The 20,491-nt window shown below is 40.2% G+C and overlaps 1 protein-coding gene across 1 annotated transcript in view; it reads right to left on the reverse strand.

Annotated features, from left to right (window-relative positions):
- Window positions 1–1,045: 1,045 nt before the first annotated feature.
- Window positions 1,046–20,491, reverse strand: part of DUSP22 (dual specificity phosphatase 22) — a 43,176-nt gene continuing 23,730 nt past the window's right edge. Inside the window, exons 4-8 of the mRNA XM_054284709.1 lie at window positions 14,745–14,794; window positions 9,430–9,504; window positions 7,740–7,911; window positions 1,788–4,884; window positions 1,046–1,756 (exon numbers count right to left, since the gene is read on the reverse strand). Coding sequence (XP_054140684.1) covers window positions 4,699–4,884; window positions 7,740–7,911; window positions 9,430–9,504; window positions 14,745–14,794 — 483 coding nt within the window. The 3' untranslated portion in view covers window positions 1,046–1,756; window positions 1,788–4,698. The remainder of the gene's footprint in view (window positions 1,757–1,787; window positions 4,885–7,739; window positions 7,912–9,429; window positions 9,505–14,744; window positions 14,795–20,491) is intronic.

Genomic DNA, 20,491 nt, shown 5'->3' on the forward strand with positions numbered 1-20,491 from the left:
ATCACACTACTAATTCAAGTGTCACATAGCAGGCTGTATTGAATTTAAAGACATGAAGAGGACTGAAACACACATTAAAAAAATCCGAGCCGTCCCATTTACGCTGAAGATGAATTATGTATTAGGAAATGTATTTGAACAAGAGGCATCTATCACTTCAGAGCTATCTGCAGACACACCTACTTTATTCTAGTGGAAGGTATTACTGATTAGTTGAATGCCCAAGATTCCTTAGGAATCACCATCCACACATTCCCAACAGTATATAAAATAACAAATGCTGGGAGAGGAAGGAGAGGGAAAAAAGAGAAGACTCAGAACTCACTGTGCCTGAGCATCTAATTCTGCCTTCACGATAAGCGAGTCCCACTGCAAAAACAGTTCAGCCTTCAGCAATGATCAAAATGGACATGAGATCTGGCTATGATCTGACTGATAATAATCTCAGGTTGGTGGGCTATTTGGCTTAGGTTTGGATTTTATTTTTTCCAATTGCCTCTCTAAGCAGAGGTAGCGTCAAACCAGAAATTCAGTGAGTTATCTGTGTGAATTTGAAAAATGCATTTCCTCCCTTACACTCTAAGTTTTTTAATGTTTTCCCCTGAGAATCATCTGCCACTTACATCAACTTCCTCTGACAGACAGCTACTGAGAGCCTTGAACACTGGCAGCCTGAAAACTAGGTAAGTTTTACAGCTGGTTAAGCCCTAAATCAGTGTGCTATGGAAAAGAAGGTATTTTGAAATAATAAAAAACATAGGATTCACCACATACCCTGTTCAATTATGGGCCAGCAACAATCAGCAAGACATGCAAGACCCTCCTGGGAGACTATCAAGAGGTGCTTGTGCTGAAGATTCTTGAACTCACCTGGAAGTAGTCGGTGAAAAGAGGGGTAGTTTCAAGAAGTCTGTGTGCAGGAGAAAAAAGTAATCGAAACAGAAAAATGAGTTAGTCTTGTACTCCTAATGTACCTGCAAGGATACAAACAGAGAGTAGAAACCTTCTGGACACTACCATTGATTTCAAGAAATACAAAAGCAGATCAGGTGTTAACATTTAATTTTATTTATAAAAAATTTGTAGAACATATTAAATACAAACATTTGGAAAAAGCAATCAAGGCTTCGCTAAGATGCCCAGGAAGAGGAAGACAGAGAATCAAGAAGCTTACCAGATTCAGAATTTTTAAACTAGTGGAATAATTGCTATAATTTTTCACTGACATCTTTATAGGTGGTGGCCATTATAGCAACCAAAGTCATTATCCCTTTTAAAAAACAGATATGATTTGCCATATCTTCCCACTCAACCACAAAATGTAAGGAAGCAACTTTTTCCAGGTTAAAAAACTTAGTAATAAATACTATTAATGCATTTACCCATTACCTACATTCTAAAACACTAGACATTTGCTTATAATCACACATGGATATCAAGTTTAGCCCCAAAAAAATCGATTATACATTTCAAATCTGAATATCCAATAAGGTGTTATAAACTTTATACATTTTCCAGTGAACATCAAAATGAGGACAGTGTTTTGAAGTACAGAAATAAAATAACTGAATGCATCATCTACACTACAAAGGCCAACTACTAAGAGGTGAATTGGGTCTAGTCATGTTCCAGACAGCTGGAAAGTCCTACAAATTGCCACTGAAAGGCTGGTTGGAAGACAAATCATGTCACATTCTCAGCCTGCATTAGCTCCTCTCCCTCTCCAAAAGGCTAAAGGTGAGAACTGTAGCTCTCTCTTCTGCACTTGTGGTAATTAGAGAGCAAACCATCATTCTGCTCTCTATGTGGACAAACCAGATTCAAGTTTCCTTAGACTGCTGTTGCTCTTATACTGCTCTTACCTGCAGTATGCAGTACACAAAAACCACTGCACAAGATGTTGAAGGTGGAGACTGCAGAAAATATCCCTTTCCCTTTCAAAAAGAGAGAAGCACTTCCACTCACTGACAATATGGCATTCCCTCCATCTTCCCAGCTTACCCTGTATCTGCTTTGGAGCTGCAGCATAACACACACTGATGTTGGCTATGTGGCCTTAAAGCCAAACTCAGTTCCAAAAAAAATCCTGTTCAAGGGACTGACTCTTTGGAGATAACCAAACTATTAAAAAAAACAGTGCAGATAATCTATAACACATGAAAATTAACAGATATCTCCCATTCTGCCTTCTATGTGTCAGAACAATAAAAGAACTGCCAACTTACAGAACCCACAGCGTTACTGCTGAAAGGACAAGAGTGCCAGGAGTGTTATAGGATACACAACATTGGCAGCCAGCTACAGGAAGGACTGGCTGGATACCTGCAAGACCATAGGCAGAACATTTCTGACAAAGCTGCCCTTTGGGGATGGGCTGACGCTGCCCTCTGTATCCTACCATGAATAGAGGGTTGAACATGGACCCGCATCCTGAACGTGTGTCAGACCCTGTTACCGAGGAAAACATTTTCCAATTTTTATATCTAACCTCAGAGCACACAATGGACTGCCAATGTGGACACTGCTGGGCTGGAACTGTTAACCAGACTATTATTTGCAGATCAACATCTTCAGAACAGCTAAATACCCCTCTTACCAGGCAATCACAGAGCAACTGCTGGATATACCAAACAGTCAGTGGTTCATTTAGCTGCAAACTTGAAAACAAGGTCAGTTCCAGCACTTTTCCCAAATCCAGCAACATCCTGCTGCAACAAAGATATGATTATCCTGCTCTCATTGTGCTCAGTACACTTCAAGCACTTAGGGCAATGAGAACCCTGATGCAGGCTTGGCCTCAGATGAAATGGACAGGTCAGTTCCACCCCATTCCCTTTTTTCCTTTTAGGTAATTATTGATATGCACGACCTGTATTTCACAAGCCATAACATATTTTTTTCATGATACTTAACAAAGGATATTTAACAGCCAGAGTTTACTTGACCCAAAAGCCTTGCTCCCATCCAAAGAATTCACTGCCACCTGCAAGCAGGAAATCACATGTAGAGGAATCTTGTGAAGGAATGGGAGGCCAGAGTACCAAAGAAATTGAAAGAGACATAATTTGGATACTATTTAGTATGCTGATTGCTTCTCACTCAATGCTCAGCTTTTAGCATGATACACACCACACTTGAACAAATGAAGGGTTTGATTTTAGTTTTTTATCTTGGCTGTTTTGGTGGTACTTTTTATTTTCTAGAATCTAGAAAAAAGAATCTAGAATCTAGAAGAAAAGCAGGCCTTTCATCCTCCAAGTCAAAGACAAGAAATCCTGATCTTGGCATCAGGGCCACCCTGAATTACACCATCAGAAATCAATACATTGCCCAGCATCCCTAGTGACATGTTTGAAATGACACTCTTACAAGCTGCTTCAGTCAGGCAATGGCTCCATTCCAGAAAAACACAGCGTTACCAAGAGCGGAGTATGGCCGCTAGTTTCAACCTAGTTTAAAATATATTGTACAAATGCATTCCCATAAATCTGATCACAGCAAAATATATAGTGGTGCTTAAATGGCAGGAAAGTTGAATTCCAAGAACTCAATCTTTAAACCAGTGAGAAATATGGGCAATTTTAAAAGAAAACAATAAACTTCTCAAATACAGACATTTTGAAATATACGTGCACACGCACTCTCGCACACACACGCACCCACTTACTTCACTCAGTGATAGATTAAGATTACACAAGGCAATTTTCAAGGTTGCATTTACAACCACAATGACAAGAACAGCATTTTTGAGGTAGCTGAAGTCAAAGAGCAAACCACAGCACAAGCAAAGAAACAGGTGCTGGCACTCACACCGAGCCCACTCTTTGGAGACGCGCTATCGCGTGCGCAGGGGCGTGTGCTGAGGAGGCACGTGTTCCGTGGGGAATGAAGGTCAGTGGCTCTGGACACATGAGAAACTGTTCTCCAGAAAAGCTTATGCTGGGAGACCAGATGCACAGTCAAGGGAGCACGGCTTAAATCACTGCACATCAGCTGAGCTGTGGTAACAGCCTGGGTGCTCTTGGTCTGTGGCAGCTCTGCCGACAGCTCAGTCTCACGGGCACTGAAGCAAAGACAACTGTGGCGGTTGAAGGTGTTATTACTCAGAGCTGTCTGTCCCACTTCTCTCCTAGATGCCACTGCTGGGGGAAAGCTACTTGGGCCCCTGTCTCATCTGCTCCAGCTTTCAGCCTGCACTCAAGTTCACACCCACCTCCACACTATTACTTGCCAATGGACTGTGAGCAGGAACAGCAGAGACCCAGACTCGAGTTCCCTTCTTCAGGTGCAGTAACACCTTGGCCACACTAAGAGTGCAGAGATGCCGAACTGCCACAGCTTGAATCACCAGACTTCATCTCTCCAAGCCCTTTGCTAGCCTACAACAGGAGGAGTTGAGCTAACCTCACAGCAAATGCCAGGCAATGTGGGCAGAAGGGGACATAGGTGTGGCTGGCAGACAGACTGCCTCAGCCACAGTCACTGGATCCTGTGTCTGGGCACAAACAGAGCTTGATCCTGCCCGAATTACCAAACTGTGTGAAACACACTCATACACACACACACATAATGTCATCAAGAAGCTTTCTATAAATCAACAGTTTGCATGGCTTACTGCTGAAAGTCTTGAAGGTGGGATGGAAAACATGGCAAGATGTTTTGCAAAAGTAGAAAGAAAAAAAAATCGGCCTCTTGCAACTAGGTCTCTGTTGTGTAGTTGCTGTATGAGAGTGATGGCACAGATGAGAAGTTGTTATTCCACTGCCTTCCTCCAGTAGTCTGATGCAACTCTGCCTGCTCTTTGTATTTGCTCAGAAGATTTTTGGCTTCTTGCAGATCCTGAGAAGAGTTTTCCCCATATTCTTCTTTCAGCCACTGCCTGAACTGGAGAAATTGAAAAGACATATACAAAATTATGAAACAGTAACATGAAATGGATGGAGAAGTAATTCTTCTTCCTGTCCTACAGAATTTAAGTAACCTTTAGGATCATATATAGTTTAAAGAAAAGCACTGCAAATATTGCATGACCTTCAACAGCAGCACGGAATGCACAGCACAGGAACACATATTTGAAATCACTGAGACCCCTTACATGTCCTGAAATGACACATCTGTGTAACAGCTTGGCTGACTGGACTAATACAGAGTAAGGAAAACCTGCTGGGAAAGGACATCCTGGACTTGAAATCTCCCAGTTCCTGCTGCATACACAAACAATAAGAGGAATTAGCATGGAAACCAATATGATCAGCCAACTTGCCCAAGTCACAACAGGCTGCAAGAAGGTTCAAGATCAAAAAGTGAACCACTCTTACAGGTTTTTTATTATGAGCCCACAAACACCAGTAGTAAAAAGTGTAGTGTGTATATCCTGATAGGTGTCTTCTAGAAAGAAATAGTCTATGAGTTTTACAAGCTATAGAATAGGACCCATATGCTACTGATATGAATGACTGAATTTGGTACATGGTAACATATGTACCAGGCCCAGCTGATGGTCAGTTCATCTGTATCCTGCTTTGAGAGTAACCAGATATAACTGATGAGGAAAGAATCAAGCAACAGCAGGGCAATAATGCTGGGACCTTTTCCCTGGCCATTTCCTCAGCTTCCAGCAATTTTCAGCTCAGGTGCTCTCAGAGGTTGAGGCAGTATCTTTGTGTCTGATAAAACAAATTCATTCTTTTGTCATGATATCTCATTTTAAACCTCCATTTTTTTTACCACAAGATACCTGTATTCCAACAAGCTCCATAAGTGCATATTGTACAAATGCCCCACTCTTTTTTCTTGATTTGGACCTGCCAACAGATAACTCTGTCTCATAGGAAAGAGAGGAAATTTCACATGTTCGCTTTTCCTATCCATTCAGCTCTGACACTTCTTTGCCTGCTGGAGAATTTGAGTCCAGCTGAGGACAATTCCAGCTGAGGAACTGTCCAATTCCTGACAATTTTGTTGAGCTCACCTGCAGAAGCAGCTAGTAAACACAGACTCCAACTGTTGTGTCCCAGTGAGGATAATAATATTTTCCAAACCTTAACCTTCATAGCTTTGTTGTGTTTGGGGCTCATGAAATAGCTTGATCCATAAAGGTAATTTACTAGGATACTGGGAGACAAGACCTCAACATAGATACTTCCTCCCATTCCTTAAAGAGGTCCTCAGGCAAATCTGAAGCCTCAGGCTACCATTTGGAAGTTTGGAACCGGTGCAAACTATGTCATGACCTTAGTGACTAAACCTCATTCTTTAGGACCTTTAAGATCTAGAGGACAACATTCCAGAGAGGACACAGGATACCACCACCCTTTAGTGGAACAGCAAAACACCAAATGCTGCTGAAATCTGAAAAAAGTTCACGCCCTTGGCAGATGGCATCATTCCACCGAAATCAGGTGTGTAAACAGACACCTGCTGAGGATGTGGTTGCTCTTAAGAGACTAAGAAACTACAGCCCAGCCAGTGAATACAGGTGGATACTTCTTTTTGCAACCTACTGCCTCCCCCTCAGTGAATAAAGACAGAATGCACAGTCCATGGTGGATGAAAAAAGAGAGACGTTACTGTCTTTATCAGGCTATTTGCATACAGCCTTAATTGTCATTGCTGTTAGACCAAACCAATTAGAGTAGAAATGACTGTAAGGGAGGAAGGAGACAAGTCTGGAAAGTCCCTCTCTGACTTTTGTCTCTTAAAAATCAGTTATTCTACCATTTACACCAGTTCCAAATGATCCAGGAAACATTCAGTTACATATTAAAAAAACACAAATATTTACAGTTGCTAGCTGCATCACGCAAAACAAATGGTAATTTCTAAACTCTGAGCTTTCTGCAGCAGAATGACAGGGATGGAATAAAAAAACCAACATCCTTTGTCTTGTGTATTTTTCTTTCTGACTTTGGTTCACCTCTGTTGTTATTTTTAATAAGCACAACAGGCACAAAAGCCCACACAACAACAACAACATGCTGAGCAATGGAAAATGGAAGGGACGGCCACAGCAGGTTGGTAACGTAAGTGGAAGACACCAATCACCCACAAGGAGCAGGTCTTTTGTGTAGGATGGGGTTTTTTTGGAGTAAGAAACTAATTTTTGTTTTTTGAAACCTTTTTAGCTATCCTACCCTTTCACTGATTCTCCTAGTTCTACAAAACCTTCAAAAGGCTCGTAAGAAAAAAAAGGTTCAGATCTGAGGCTGCCCTAAACATCAGAAAATTTATCAAGTCTTAGCCACAGAAGGTGGGAGGGGGGTCACAACACACAAATGATAATGAGGACTTAGTTAGACTCTTGGACATGAAAGATTTGTGATGATGATTTCTTTCCTGCTATTCCAAATGAATGTGTTCGGAGGAAACTCACTACTTTTATATAACTGGTAGTTATAGGTTGGCCTTTTACCTATGTTCTGAGAACTCACCCTTTACCTTTTACCCCTCTAAAGGTGTTAATCTTCAACTGTGTCTTAGCTCACATGAAACAATCACCAGACAGCACAGTTGGGCAGGAGGTGTTTAGACGCTGTGCTTGATCCCTTCTCCCACCCAGCATTCCCTGATACCTTCAGATCTATCTGTATCTCCTTAGTAGAACTGGCTGGGCTAATAAGCCATTCCCTCAAAGCAAAAACAGGGAGTCAGATAAGCCACACAGACCACAAAATAGTGAGAAGTAGCTCATGATCTGACTTGGAGTTGTGTTTCCCAGTTCTTTGTTGTAGTTCATTTACCTGATCAACATCATGCTTTTCGAATTCCTGCAGCTGTCTCTGGAAGCCCATGTTTGGATTGGCACAGGACCTCGCCGCGCGGACAACTGACAGCGCATCTTCCCAGCCAAAGTCTGTGATGGTCATGATGTAGGCAACCACCAGTGTGACACTCCTGGAGACACCTGCAAGGCTGCATGGAAAAGGGGGTACAATACACTGAAGCAGTGCTGTACTTCACTGTCACAGCTAAAAGCAACACTTCTCAACATCACAGACTGCTGTGTTGCTTGCCATGAGGAAGAAATAATATCATATTTTAGTTAAATGGTCTTGGTGCTACTTTTATAAATGCAGTAGAAAAAATCTACACAATGAAGAAAGTGGGTTTTGAGTGGTAATTCATATGAGGCTGAAAAGGAAAAAATAAGCATGAAGTAGTCACAAAAGCAGGGGACAGTGCACACATTCTAAGTTAAATTCGGGTTTTAAAAAGGCAGAAGTAAGTCACCCACTTTCTTCTGTTTATAAAGATGAGAGCAGTAAAATAAGACTGTTTCCTCTCCACCATGAATAAAGGCTGCAATTTCATGGGGCCAAAATGAACTTTAACTGAACCAATAAGAGATACATATGTCTGGTTGCTTGAGTTCCTCTTTCTGCTATTGACTGCATTGTGCAGCTTAAACTCTCAGGACTCCAGTTTCCCCAGATGAAAAGCTGGGATAGAGTAAGAATCATTCATTATGCCTAGCTGGACAACACTGGACAAACTCAGAACCATTTCTATTAACAGTATAAAGAATATGTTAGAGTTATATTTACCACAGTAAAAATATAGAGTTACCAGACTCTTTCACCATTTTATGTTTCTGCATACTTCACAAATTTAAATATATGGTTTTTTCAAAATCTATTAGTATTCAGACCACTTATTACTGTTTTCCATACATCAAGATTGACCAAATGGCTCCTGCATAGCCCTGTCATGAGTCAATAGGAAAGTGAGGATTTATACTCAGGGCCTGTGTACAAGTCCAGTGTTCAAATCATGAGATGACTCTGATTCCAGATATAGACTCAGATATGCCCTTTGGACATACAGCACAAACACCACAACCAATAGCAGAGAGCAAGAAAAAACCCAGGGTGGGATTTCCTTTTCTATTCTTTACAGTCCCAGGAGCATCTCTCCAATCAGGGTCTTGCTATTAACAAATGCAACATCTGAATGCTTCAGCAGTTTAAAGAAAAGAAAGAGGGAAAAAATCAATTTCTGTTCAGACAGGTTTTTTTAACAATTCTGAAGTCACCAAAACAGCTGTTAGAGAAACTAATCAAATTATTAGGATTATGGAAATCACATTTAGAAATACAGTGACTAAAATGATGGGAAATAAATAGCATGTCTTCAGCCAACACATTCCTAGTCAAATAAATCCTACAAAAATGTTTGATAAGAGAAGGTCAAGAAGAATTTCTTGGGCTACGTTCATCTCCAAGCGGCTGCCTACCCCAGAGACTCCAAAGTCCTAGTAAAAGGCTTTAATAGCATTTGCAAATCTTCTGGGGCTTTTTGAATAAAGGGGTCAATTCAGTCCAAGAGGATGTTGCTGCAGAGGGGAGATGACCACTAATTTATTAAAATTATGAACATCCAAATCAAGGTAGAGAAACCCTTAAAAAGTTTTTTAGTGAGCAGTATACATACCAGTGAACTAAGCAGCCTTCACCTGTGAGCCGGCACTCATGGATAAATTTGATGCTCTCTCTGAAATGCCTTGCTCTGAAAACAAAAGCAGAAGGAGGATAAAGAAAGTGCTGCCTTTAGTAAAATCACTACTTAGAAAGAAAGAAATATATCCGAAAGCTCACCTCACACCATTTCTAGAATTTAGAACTGAATATAGGTCTTACAAAGTAAAAGTTATTGTCTGCCAAGGAAACATAGAACTCACTGGCATAAGTTATTTGCCACTCTATCCAAGTAAGAAACTGGTATTTTAGGCACTACAGTGTGATAAACTCTATTCTGGTGATTGTCAAGTCCGTATTTCGGTTTGTGTTTGATTCTTCTTAAAAGCAGTGACTTGACCTCACATGTCCTCAGATGTCAGGTGGAACTCAGCACAACTGCACGAGCAGCTCTCCAGACATAATGTCTCACAAAGAGACACGACCTGTTACCCAAACTCATGCTTAACTCTACCTGCTCCTTCAAGCCATGTGCTAGGGCATGTCTAAGCATTAAGACTTTCTGCTCGGCTATGTGAAATCACTTCCTTTTGTCTCTGCTATGAAAAAATTCTCAATTCAAACTCTGTCTTCTCTATTTCTTTCCAGTCTTCTCCTTTCAGACAGCAGTATCCCTTCTGCCCGTATTCAAGGTGTCAGCCTACAGCCCGCCTGTTTTAAAGCAGTAGAGGAGAAAACCTAGAGAAGATTCCATCTGCAAACTTTAGGGTTTATAATCTCACTATCCTTTACACAAGCCCCTTCCATTTTAAGTGGGGCACAGTGAAGGACAGCAAGCAGGCAGCTGTCATCATGCGGGTGAAGATGCAGCACTGCCTCTTTGCATCCCAGTTCCAAGTTGCTCACCCTGCCTTTCCACCTGCAAAGCCTTTGGCGCTGCCTGCAGTTTACCCCAGGTGCAAGCAGCACCTCTTAGCAGAGCTGGATTTCACAGTGGCCTTTGAGTGCTCTTGCAATTCAAGCTCACAAGCAGTAGCAGTGGAGGCAACACAGGCAGAGGAAGGAGGCTCTTAGGGGGCAGCCACTGCCAGGCCTGCTGGCAAGGTCAAACCTGAAAGCACACTGCGCTCAACACCCATGAAACACAACGTCCTGTATTCAAGATGTTTCCCCTTTCTGGGTGAATATTACACCACAAGGGTAAAAGAAAAAAAACCTCAGCCCAGCACCAGCAGCCACACAAAAATCAGGAATACCCACATAAAAGGAAGCTTCCCTTCCTGCCTAACAGTGCAGCTGCTGATACTGTAAACACTCCTGTCCTGAAGGACAACACTGATGCAACAGTGTCACTGCCTGCAGAACTTGCAAAGCATGGATATCTAACTGGAATAAACAAAAAGAAGATCCCAAGCATGGGACTCCCTCTCCAATGCAATTCCTGCATCACTGGATACAACATGGAAACCATAGCTAGAGAAGACCTGAGCAGCTTATTTGGAAAATCTCAAAGCACAATGCACTCCCAAGCCTTAGGACAGCAGATCAACTCAGGCTTTTATGCTTCTCAAGGAACTGATGAAGCATGTGGGTAAATGAAGACAAAGCTTTACAAATGCATGTGTGCTCAGACTGCCACGCCAAGCCACTGTTGCTGGCTGAGTTCTAACAAATCATGGCGCTCAGGTCTGCCAGGGGAGCACAAGAAGTTTCACATAAACAAACTTAAGAGGACAAATGAGATCTCTGGCTATGTGTGCAAGAGGCTTTGCTATTGCACAATGAAGAGCTTAGCTGAGATTGAAAGCACTCACTCAGATGGAGCTTGGTTAGGTCTGTATTATTAGACTTGATCTTCTCATCTTTTCTTTTTCTCTCTAGAAAATCTGGCCAGGAGGGCAGCTTCATACACCAGTGAATTTGTTTCAATGGTGTCACACAAGTTTTGGTAAGACACTTTCAAGACTCTGGTTTGAAAAATATCTGTGACTGAGCATGTAACACCTTTGCATTGTGAACTCCATTCACCCATTTTCTTCACCCTTCCTCACTGCTGATGCTCAGTCTGATGATGTGCTTTCAAGTGCGTTTACAAGCACTCATGAAAATGAGAAGAGAAATACTCACATCTAGAATTAGTGCTGCTCTATAGCACGCTGGCCCCTCCTCACCTTGAGCCAGAGAAAAGGAGATTATGTACTCCTCCACAGCACTACGGCATCAGGGTCTCTTCCGGAGCAGCAGACACAGTTGCCCAAACTAATTTTCAAGGTTATGGTAACACCATATTGAGATGAAAACTAACATTGAGGACCAGTTAGCTGTGTGACAAGTGCCAGACACAAAGAAGAATGGCAAGTCTTACACTAACCACAGAGCAGTTGACTATCATCTCTAACAGGAAAGCACTTGACAAATGTGTTGATTTGCAGCCCATTTGTTGGACTTCAGGACAATTTATTACATGATATCTGGCTCTTGCATCTCCCAGCTGAAAGCTGGGTCCTGAACTGCATCATCTTCACAGTGGGAAAACACCAGAGGAAGAAGCACCAGTACAACACCCCTACCAGGATGCTGTAGAAGTTATCTGCACTTACGCATTAGCACGCAGCATAATTCAAAACTAGACCAGAGCAGAGTTATGATACCAGAGTTATATTTTTATTTGTTGCTAGTTAGACTTCTGCAAAGATTTACAAAGGTTAAGAAGACATCCAAATCAGATAGGATGAAGCATCTCGATGTTTCTTTCCTTTGATGATGTAAAAGAAAAAAAATCTACCAAAATTTTCTCCTCTTAATAGGTCATCTGGCTTCTGCATTATCACCACTAACCACCTGACTGTTGGAGGTTAATTCCTTAGAAACAGGCAGCCAAAGACAATTAACTGGAACAAGGCAGGAAGGGAAGATTTTATTTCTATAGAAATAACTTTTTAGTGATGACTTCTATAGAGGATGACATTTCTGGAGCAGTTACTGGCCCCAAGTAAAATTCTCACAGACCAGGGAAAACGTTGATTTAACATCTACGAAGTACCTTGAGTCTGAAAAGCAATTGCTTTCTCCCTATGCTTGCTAGAGGCAGAAGAGGGGAGTAAAATAATGTTTTTGAGACACTTTAGTGAACACCCACATGCTAACAGGGGAATCCCTGCTGTATTTCCCTGGCAAGTCATCCCTCTGAGGAAAAGAACTCCACTAAACAAGTTTTCTAGGACTAAATGTGCATTATACACACAAGAAACCAGAGGTTTCCTTCAGAAAAACTGAGCTGAAGTGCATTAAGAGCTCACAGTCCCAAAATTCAGTGAGTAAAAGTCTTCCAGTTGGTCCTTGCTGTTGGGAAACAGACAAGAGAGCAGAGTGCACCACATCAGCTGTGCCTGACAGGGCTCATTGCTAAGAGAACACAAGGACCTGCAATACAGGATGCTGCTTGGTTGGTTGTTTTTTTCTCCCTAGAAAGAAACAAAATCCCTCTTTAAGAAGAAGAGGGTTGACATGCAAAGATGTTGCAGAGGGACCAATTCCCTTCCTGTTCCCTAGCTATCCCTCCCTCCACAGTGGGCACAGGCAGTATGGTTAACCACTCCTAGATAAAACTGCATCCAGTCCTCACAGGCTGAACAAAAACAACTTCCTCTTTCTTTCAGAAGACTGCATGTGCAAAGCAAGCGATGGGGCTATTTCTGAGCATCATGATTTGATTTTACTTGAAGGCCTGGACTGTATAAAAGAAGAAAAATCAGTTACTCATCAAGTTTTATTTTAAGTGATTGAATGTATCAGTATTAGAAGTAATGACGTTTGCTTGCAACCACCTGATACCAAAGCAAGTATTTTAGATGCCTGCAGTGTAACAGAAACAATACTCATGCAAATATTCTATCTTCTTACTGAAGCCTTAAGAGCCTTGGTACTGTGCCAGACAGCTCGAGCACAGGAGCTGGTTTTACAGTGTAAGTCCTTGATATTTAACAGTGAGGGAACTGTACATTGATTAATGTTCATCATAAATGCCACCATTTCTCTTTCCATTCCCAATTCATCTCTATTAACAAAGGAAGTAGATTTAGAAAATGTTGTCAAAAATGCTACACATTTCAAAATGCCAATGAACAATTAATGACATGTGAATATTCTCCTCTAACCTCATATTAGCTTTCCTTTCCAAAATGATACTTCTTTAAATGTATTTTTTTTAATTCTAAATATTAAGGCCATGGAAGTTGTCCATGACAAGGGCATTAGCTCTCTGCCTTCTCATTACAGACCTGAAATTTAGGGGATTAGGTTGTTTTTTATTGCGGGTGGGGTGTGGTGCTTTTTTTTTTCCCTTCCCCTAAAATCATTACAGAAATGCAGAATGAAAAGGCAAATCATCACACATCAAGTGCCACACTGGAATCTTTCTAGAGTATGAGAAACACATGTTCTAAAAATATCCCCCAAAAGCATGAGCCAGAAAATTGCTGTGATACAAGAGAAAAGCAGTGCTGCACTTCCTTCCGTACCTAGCAGGCCTCTTTCTACTACTTGTTTCTCTACCAAAAATTGGTAGCAGGATGTGGCTGAAACCCCCCTCACCTCTCCCCAACATAAACAGTGAGCTCTAGAAGAGCTGATCACCATCCAAGTTCTTTTGTTTTGATTTCTCTTTGGACTCAAGACTTGCCATGCTCAATTAAAACCAGGGGTAAATCAATTAGCATTACATGAACTTTAGCAGAGATGAGAAAGAGCAATGACACCCTAGCTGCAGTATCTATGTCCTCAAGGTGAGAGTCACTGCAGGGCAGAAAACTCCCTGCCACGCCAGCTTATACTAAGAGCAGCAGGGACTTCTCAGGCAGGTTCAAGAAGTCCCCAGCAGATTATCACAGGGGTAGTTTGCATACAGGGATTTTGTTCTGAAGGCCCACTGTGAGGAATTCATTTCAACCCTTGAGGCACCAGGCTTCAAACTTCTTTCAAATATTTTGTTTTGTTAATGGCTGCAGTTGGCACTAAAAAAAAAAAAAGAGGAGCCAAACACAAAGATTTACAAAAACAGTGGCTAGAATAAACTGTGACTGAATTAGGCCCAGACTCACTAAGGAATTCCTGAAGTTTAAGGCCACAAATCAAGAGTGTTTACATACTGAGACTCCTACAAACACACACAAAAAGCAGGGTGAAATGAAGTGTTACTGTGTTTTCTTAACAGATTAGACCCCACATTTGTGTAATACTCATCAGAGATCAGAATCAGAGCTTTCAGCAAATTTTAAAGTAGGCATCATGGGATTTCTGAGGTTTTGTGATTTACTTTCAAAAAATACTTACAAATTCTGTGAGGGTGAGTCAGCAGCAGGAATACACAGATACTTCATTCCCTGTGTAAAGAAGCAAAAAGGTCTTAGAAGAAAAGATTCAAGTTAAACACAGTCATCCATCACAGCAAAAGTACTGCTCTAGACTGGTGGAATATTAATGATTTTGAGGAAGCAACACCATCATTCAGACAGAGATCATCTCTATACAGTCAGATTTAAAAAGACTTGCTTTCACATTGCTATGGCACCGGCATATAGCTTAGTCATGCTTCTCCCAAGGCTCAATAGTGAGCTTCTAAAAAAAGGAGCATCTTTACTAAAAAGATCTAAACTTCTTTCTAAAAACACAATTGTTCTTACATTTCTAGGAAAATGAAGCTGCATCTTCTCCTGCCCTTCCCTTTCTCTGAACAGCCTCAAATTGTGATATGCAGTTTCTTTTAAACTCACACAATCATTTTTCTTTACCCAGCTGATAAACCAAACAAAATTTATTTCAAAAAAGAAACATGTTTGTGGTGTAGATGTTGTTTTTTCATTTTTGGAAACCTTCAAGAAGGACAACCATAAAACTCATACTTTTCATCCACAAAATTAGCCTCTCTTTCTTAGTCAGCTATCATAATAAGTTACCAGATCAAGTAGGGAAGTTAGATAACCATTTCTGATGCATTAAAAATGTTCCTGGATATATTTAAAACCACACATCTACAATCCTACACTACTGCTTTGCATTGTCAACGTTAATTTCAACTGTCATTTTATTTGCAGAAATTTTTTTGCTCCTATGACTGTTATGAAATGGAATAATTCTCAAAGCACATTTAGGTGACTTCTCAAATAGGACTTCCAGAATACAATCGGCAGCTCAGACACAAAAAAAACTACATTATTCATGGGAACTCTATTGAATTATCTCAGATGCTGAGTTATGAATTCTTCACATGCACTTGTAAAAACAACAACTCAAGCAAAAGGGCCATTACAAAATACACCTAAATTTATCCTTTTTTAATGATGCATACTCCTGTATTACTCCGGTAATAATCCCACATGTTCAACACCACACATAGAAAGTTGGATATTTATGTACAAGAAATCCTTTGCCAACAAGGTGGAACACAATCTGCACCTACCAGGCATTTTATTTGCCAGCTGGGGAAAGAAGAGCAATTTTCATTGCTTAAGTGTGTGGCTACCTGAGGCAGCATCATCTACAACCCCTTTGCTTCACTGGCTCAGAAACCTCTCCATATTTCCCCTATATATACTTTGTTCCTTCACTTGCCATTGCACAAAGAACCCTTTTACAAGAGATCCAGACCCCAGCACCATGACACGCCTCTGCAAGGTGCACAAACTTCACCAGTATGTCAGAGAGATTGTGGGAAACAATCAGAAACAGTCAGAAACATTGTGGGAAACCTGGAGAGCACCACAGCCAAAAGCTGATCCAAAACAACTTGTACAGACACATTCATTTAGAAAGAAAGTGTAGCAGCAATACTTATATTGATAGGCTGCTGAGCCAAGGATAATTAATTATATTGACAGATTAATTACGATAATAAGCATTTGTATGACACATCTGAGAGCTTTATGTTGGACACTAGTATTACTTTAAGTGAGTCACTCCAGTAAAATGAGGGCTTGAGACCCGAAAGTAAATTTACACACTATTCTTTCCCCATCACCTCCAGCAACTCCATACCATTGAAAATTTGAAAATTGAGGGCAAGAGATGGGTTAGCTCTGGAGTGTAGTACATGCCAGAAGGTTTTCTCCTCCAGCACGCACTGACGCAAGTTGTTCCGCAGATTTCAGAGGCCATGGCACATGCTGAGTGCTTTTCACAGGCTGAGTGCAGAGGGGCTTTCAGATTGTGCTCACTCTAAAAGCAGAAGTAGCACCCAACACAAATTTAAGACCCGCAATGTTCCTTTTTTTGTCATGGCTGATTAGTTCCAACTACTGCAAGCAAGCATGAAACCAGCCGATGAGAGACCACACATGGTCCCAATGGCTCATCCAAAGCCCGATCCTGGGCATCTTCTGCACTTACAACCTCCATTGAAGCACACTTTTCATTATTGGGCTTGCAAATGCTCAGCATCAGCCTGTTAGCTTTATTAATACATCTTCTCAGAAAGGAGATGGTTTAATTTACTGGAATTTGGTATTTTGACTGATGTATATCACCTGTGTTTTTGGAAGGCTGTGGTGATGGACTCCTCCCTGTGAGGAAATAATCACACACTCAACTCAAAAATAGTTAGAGGTGGGATTTCAAAAGTACTGTGCAGTGACCTAACCCATCTCCCACAAAAATCAACATTGAAACTCTCAGCAACTTCGAGCCAAACACTGTTTGGCCAGAGTTGGTAACTCCTGAGGATCCCACCCTACCATCTAGTTTTGCTTCTCTTGGTTGAAATAATAATTATAATAATAGGATCAAATACTATTCATCATAATTGGATACTTGAAATACAACATCACCACAAGATTGTATGAGGCAGGTATTCATACATGAGACTCGGGATTTTTTGTGTAGATATTCTTATGTTGATTGCTGGAATTAAGATTTTCCTCACACATACTGTACAGACTTTCTTTTTTTTAAACATATCAGCAATAGGAAGACACAATTGCTGAACCCTGCTGTTTGTGACTCTTTTTGGGATAAAAACTACCCAGGGTCATAATATTTGTGTATCTGTGCCCCAAGACACTAACGTCTTTCCTGTGCACATAACCTGCAGGTACTGTCAAAGAAGGTCCCCAAAGGGACCTTTCAAGCAGAACAGTTTATGCCAAGCAAACAAACAGCTAACTACAACATTTAATACAGGGTACTAGCATGCAAGAAAGACAGAAACACCATTATTTTCTCACCTAGCAGTTTGTTTGCCGTTCTCAAACTGCAAAGCATAAAATGTTAGATGGCAACAATCATTGGAAGAGTGACTACAACAGAGTAGCTAAATCAAAGACTGTTAAAACCAACTTCTTGTGAAAATTTCAACAGGCTCCAAATTAGTCTCTAGTCAGCAGTTTCATTAAATAAACCTCAATCCAGTTGCAGAAGCAATATCCTAGTTGAACCAAAATGACATACTAATAAAGACGGAAAGACAAATACAAATTTTACACCAACCATATGGAAGTCTTTATTTACCTCTTTTTAAATTAAGAACACTTTGTTCCCTAAGAATTACAATTCTGTAAAATTATTCAGTGAAGGAAGGACAGAACAACTCAAAACAGGCATTGTGCCAACTTCACCTACATACACTAAATTAGGAGCTACAGAGCAGCTCATTTAAAAACATGGTTTTTATTCAAAACAAAGGAAAAAGCTTGCAAAGCCTAAAAACTGATGAAAAGAGAAACATCATTTAAAATCCTACACAAAGTAATACATCCCCTTTATTTATTGCATATTCTTGCATATATATTGTTATTCAAAAATTTCTTCAGCTGACAACTATGTCAGTCATGTTTTATTTCTCCAAACACGCTTTTCCTCAGAGTACCCAATTAAAATCTATTGCTCCAGCCTTTATAATTACACAGAATCTCTGTATATTATTAGGTAATATAACATCCCAAACATATGGAATGGGTACAGACCCAAGCTCCTAGGGCAATGAGATGCTGAACACAGCATTTTTCGGTTCATCTCAATTCACTACTACTTTCCACTTCTTACTTTGAAATCACTGCAGACTTTCCTTTCTTCATCAATCACCTTTACCACCAAACACCGCTACCTTCCAACACACACACACACCCCCCAGACTTTTTGCTTATTACTTACATGGCGATCCTAACTGATGCCCCCATCAAATAAAAGCAGTGCTTCCATTTCTTTTGGTTATTTAATCAGTTATTATTGTCCCAAAAAAACCCAGTAAAATAAAATATAATTTACTTTTCTGTTTTCTGTTTCAGCAGAGTAACCACCAAAACTAGATTTCTCTTGCAGGCCCTGAAACTGAGTGCTGCAGTTAAACCGATACAGTGAGAGCTAACAAAACTATGGCAAGTATTCAGATTTCAAGATTGTCAAAGCTGAAACAAGGGAGAGTAAAGTAAAATTTCTAAAATTCACTGTTGTTTGAGAAACAACAACACTTTCATCACTGATTCTGGAATTAATAAGCCAGTTCTGCTGCAGTGAAGATCAAGGGATTAAACCAGATTTCAGGTGCATACATATATATGCAGAAGCTTTACACTGCAGTCAATAACATATTAATGGAGTTCTGTCAATATTCAAACTTCTAATTATTTTAGAGGTTGATTTACTAAGGTTGGAAACTGAACAGTTCTGTCACATTTGGAAAAGTCAGTAAGACTAAAGAACAAGACTCTCCCAATATCATTAGCTTTTTAAAAGGATAATTACATCTTTGCTATTTAAACCAGTATTTCATTCAGTGCTCAGGAACACAACAGTCTAGTATAGGGAAAACTCTATTCTACTTAAACAGAATCTCATTTTTAAAACTCCAACTTCATTTTAACAAAACTTGTAAAAACTGGCATTTGGGGTTTTCTGGAAGAACTTGTAGAATTTTGCAGTAGCAGAATGACATATCTCTAAGTGCCAAGTGCCAGCTAATGGATCAATGACTGAAAACAGGACCTTTGCAGAGCACACACAAATTCAATTGTACAATATCAAGAATGATTTCGGCTCTGAACAGGATAAAGTGCAAAAAGTACTGCAAGACAAATGCAGCACCGATGGAGAAGGCTGCTCCTTTGCAAAGCTCGAGGATATTCTGAAGTCATTGAGAATAAAAATCAGTTTGATTACATCTTAACTATACTAATATATGTTTTATATGTGAAAGGAAACTGTCCAGTGATTCTTATATAAAATGAACACTCACAAAACAGCTTGCACCAGGATAAGAAGGACTAAAAATGCTACTCATTATTTCATGTTCAGTGGGTTTTCCAGTAATGTTTTTACAGACGTTTTTCAGAATATCATCCTTGCCGCTACTGTACATACATTTCTGAGCTTCTAGTTAGCATTGGAAGCCTGAATCTAGACTGTCAGATATTAAAAGTTGAGGAGAGGGGGAAAGAATCTCAAATTACAAAATTTCTGCTCTCCAAGGGCAAAGAGCAGGGGGAAGGGTCCGTAAAAAAAAAGTTTAAAAAGAGCAGAATTGTATTTTTGGCATTAAACTCCTCTATTTAAATTTATGTAAAGATACCATCAACGATTTCCAAGAATTTTTTTTTTAAACATAAAACCCTAAACTTATATTTGTGAACCAAGATGCAAATAGAAAACCTCCAGCACCTGGCAAGTTCTTTCAGGTTAGTCAAAAACCATGTGTTAATTTGAGTCGTCACATCAACAGATGAGGACAGGAGGACTTATTTTTGTTTAGGGGCATTTCAGCAAAAAAGCTAAAGTGGGAAACAGCCAGCACAAAGCTTCCTCAAGCCAAACCAATGAGAGTTTATAAAGGGTTTAGTCCAGTAATGTACCAAACTGAACCTGCTAAACTGAAAACCGTTCAACCGTTTGTTTGTCCTTTCAGTTGCTTTCTGTAGCAATCACCATTAGTGCTGATTTTATTAATGACTCATAGAAAATGCATTTGTGTTTCAGCCTGGGACAACCATTAATTGACTTGAGCAAACAACACACTCAGGTTTGGCTTTGAAATATATTATAAACAAAATTGCGATTACATGAACAATGTGAACAGCAGCAAATGGGACGCCTCT

This window comes from Melozone crissalis, unplaced genomic scaffold (assembly GCF_028551555.1).
Source record: "Melozone crissalis strain CALT ecotype California unplaced genomic scaffold, PUWL_Pcris_2 ptg000042l_1, whole genome shotgun sequence".
In the NCBI taxonomy this organism is placed as follows: Eukaryota; Metazoa; Chordata; class Aves; order Passeriformes; family Passerellidae; genus Melozone; species Melozone crissalis.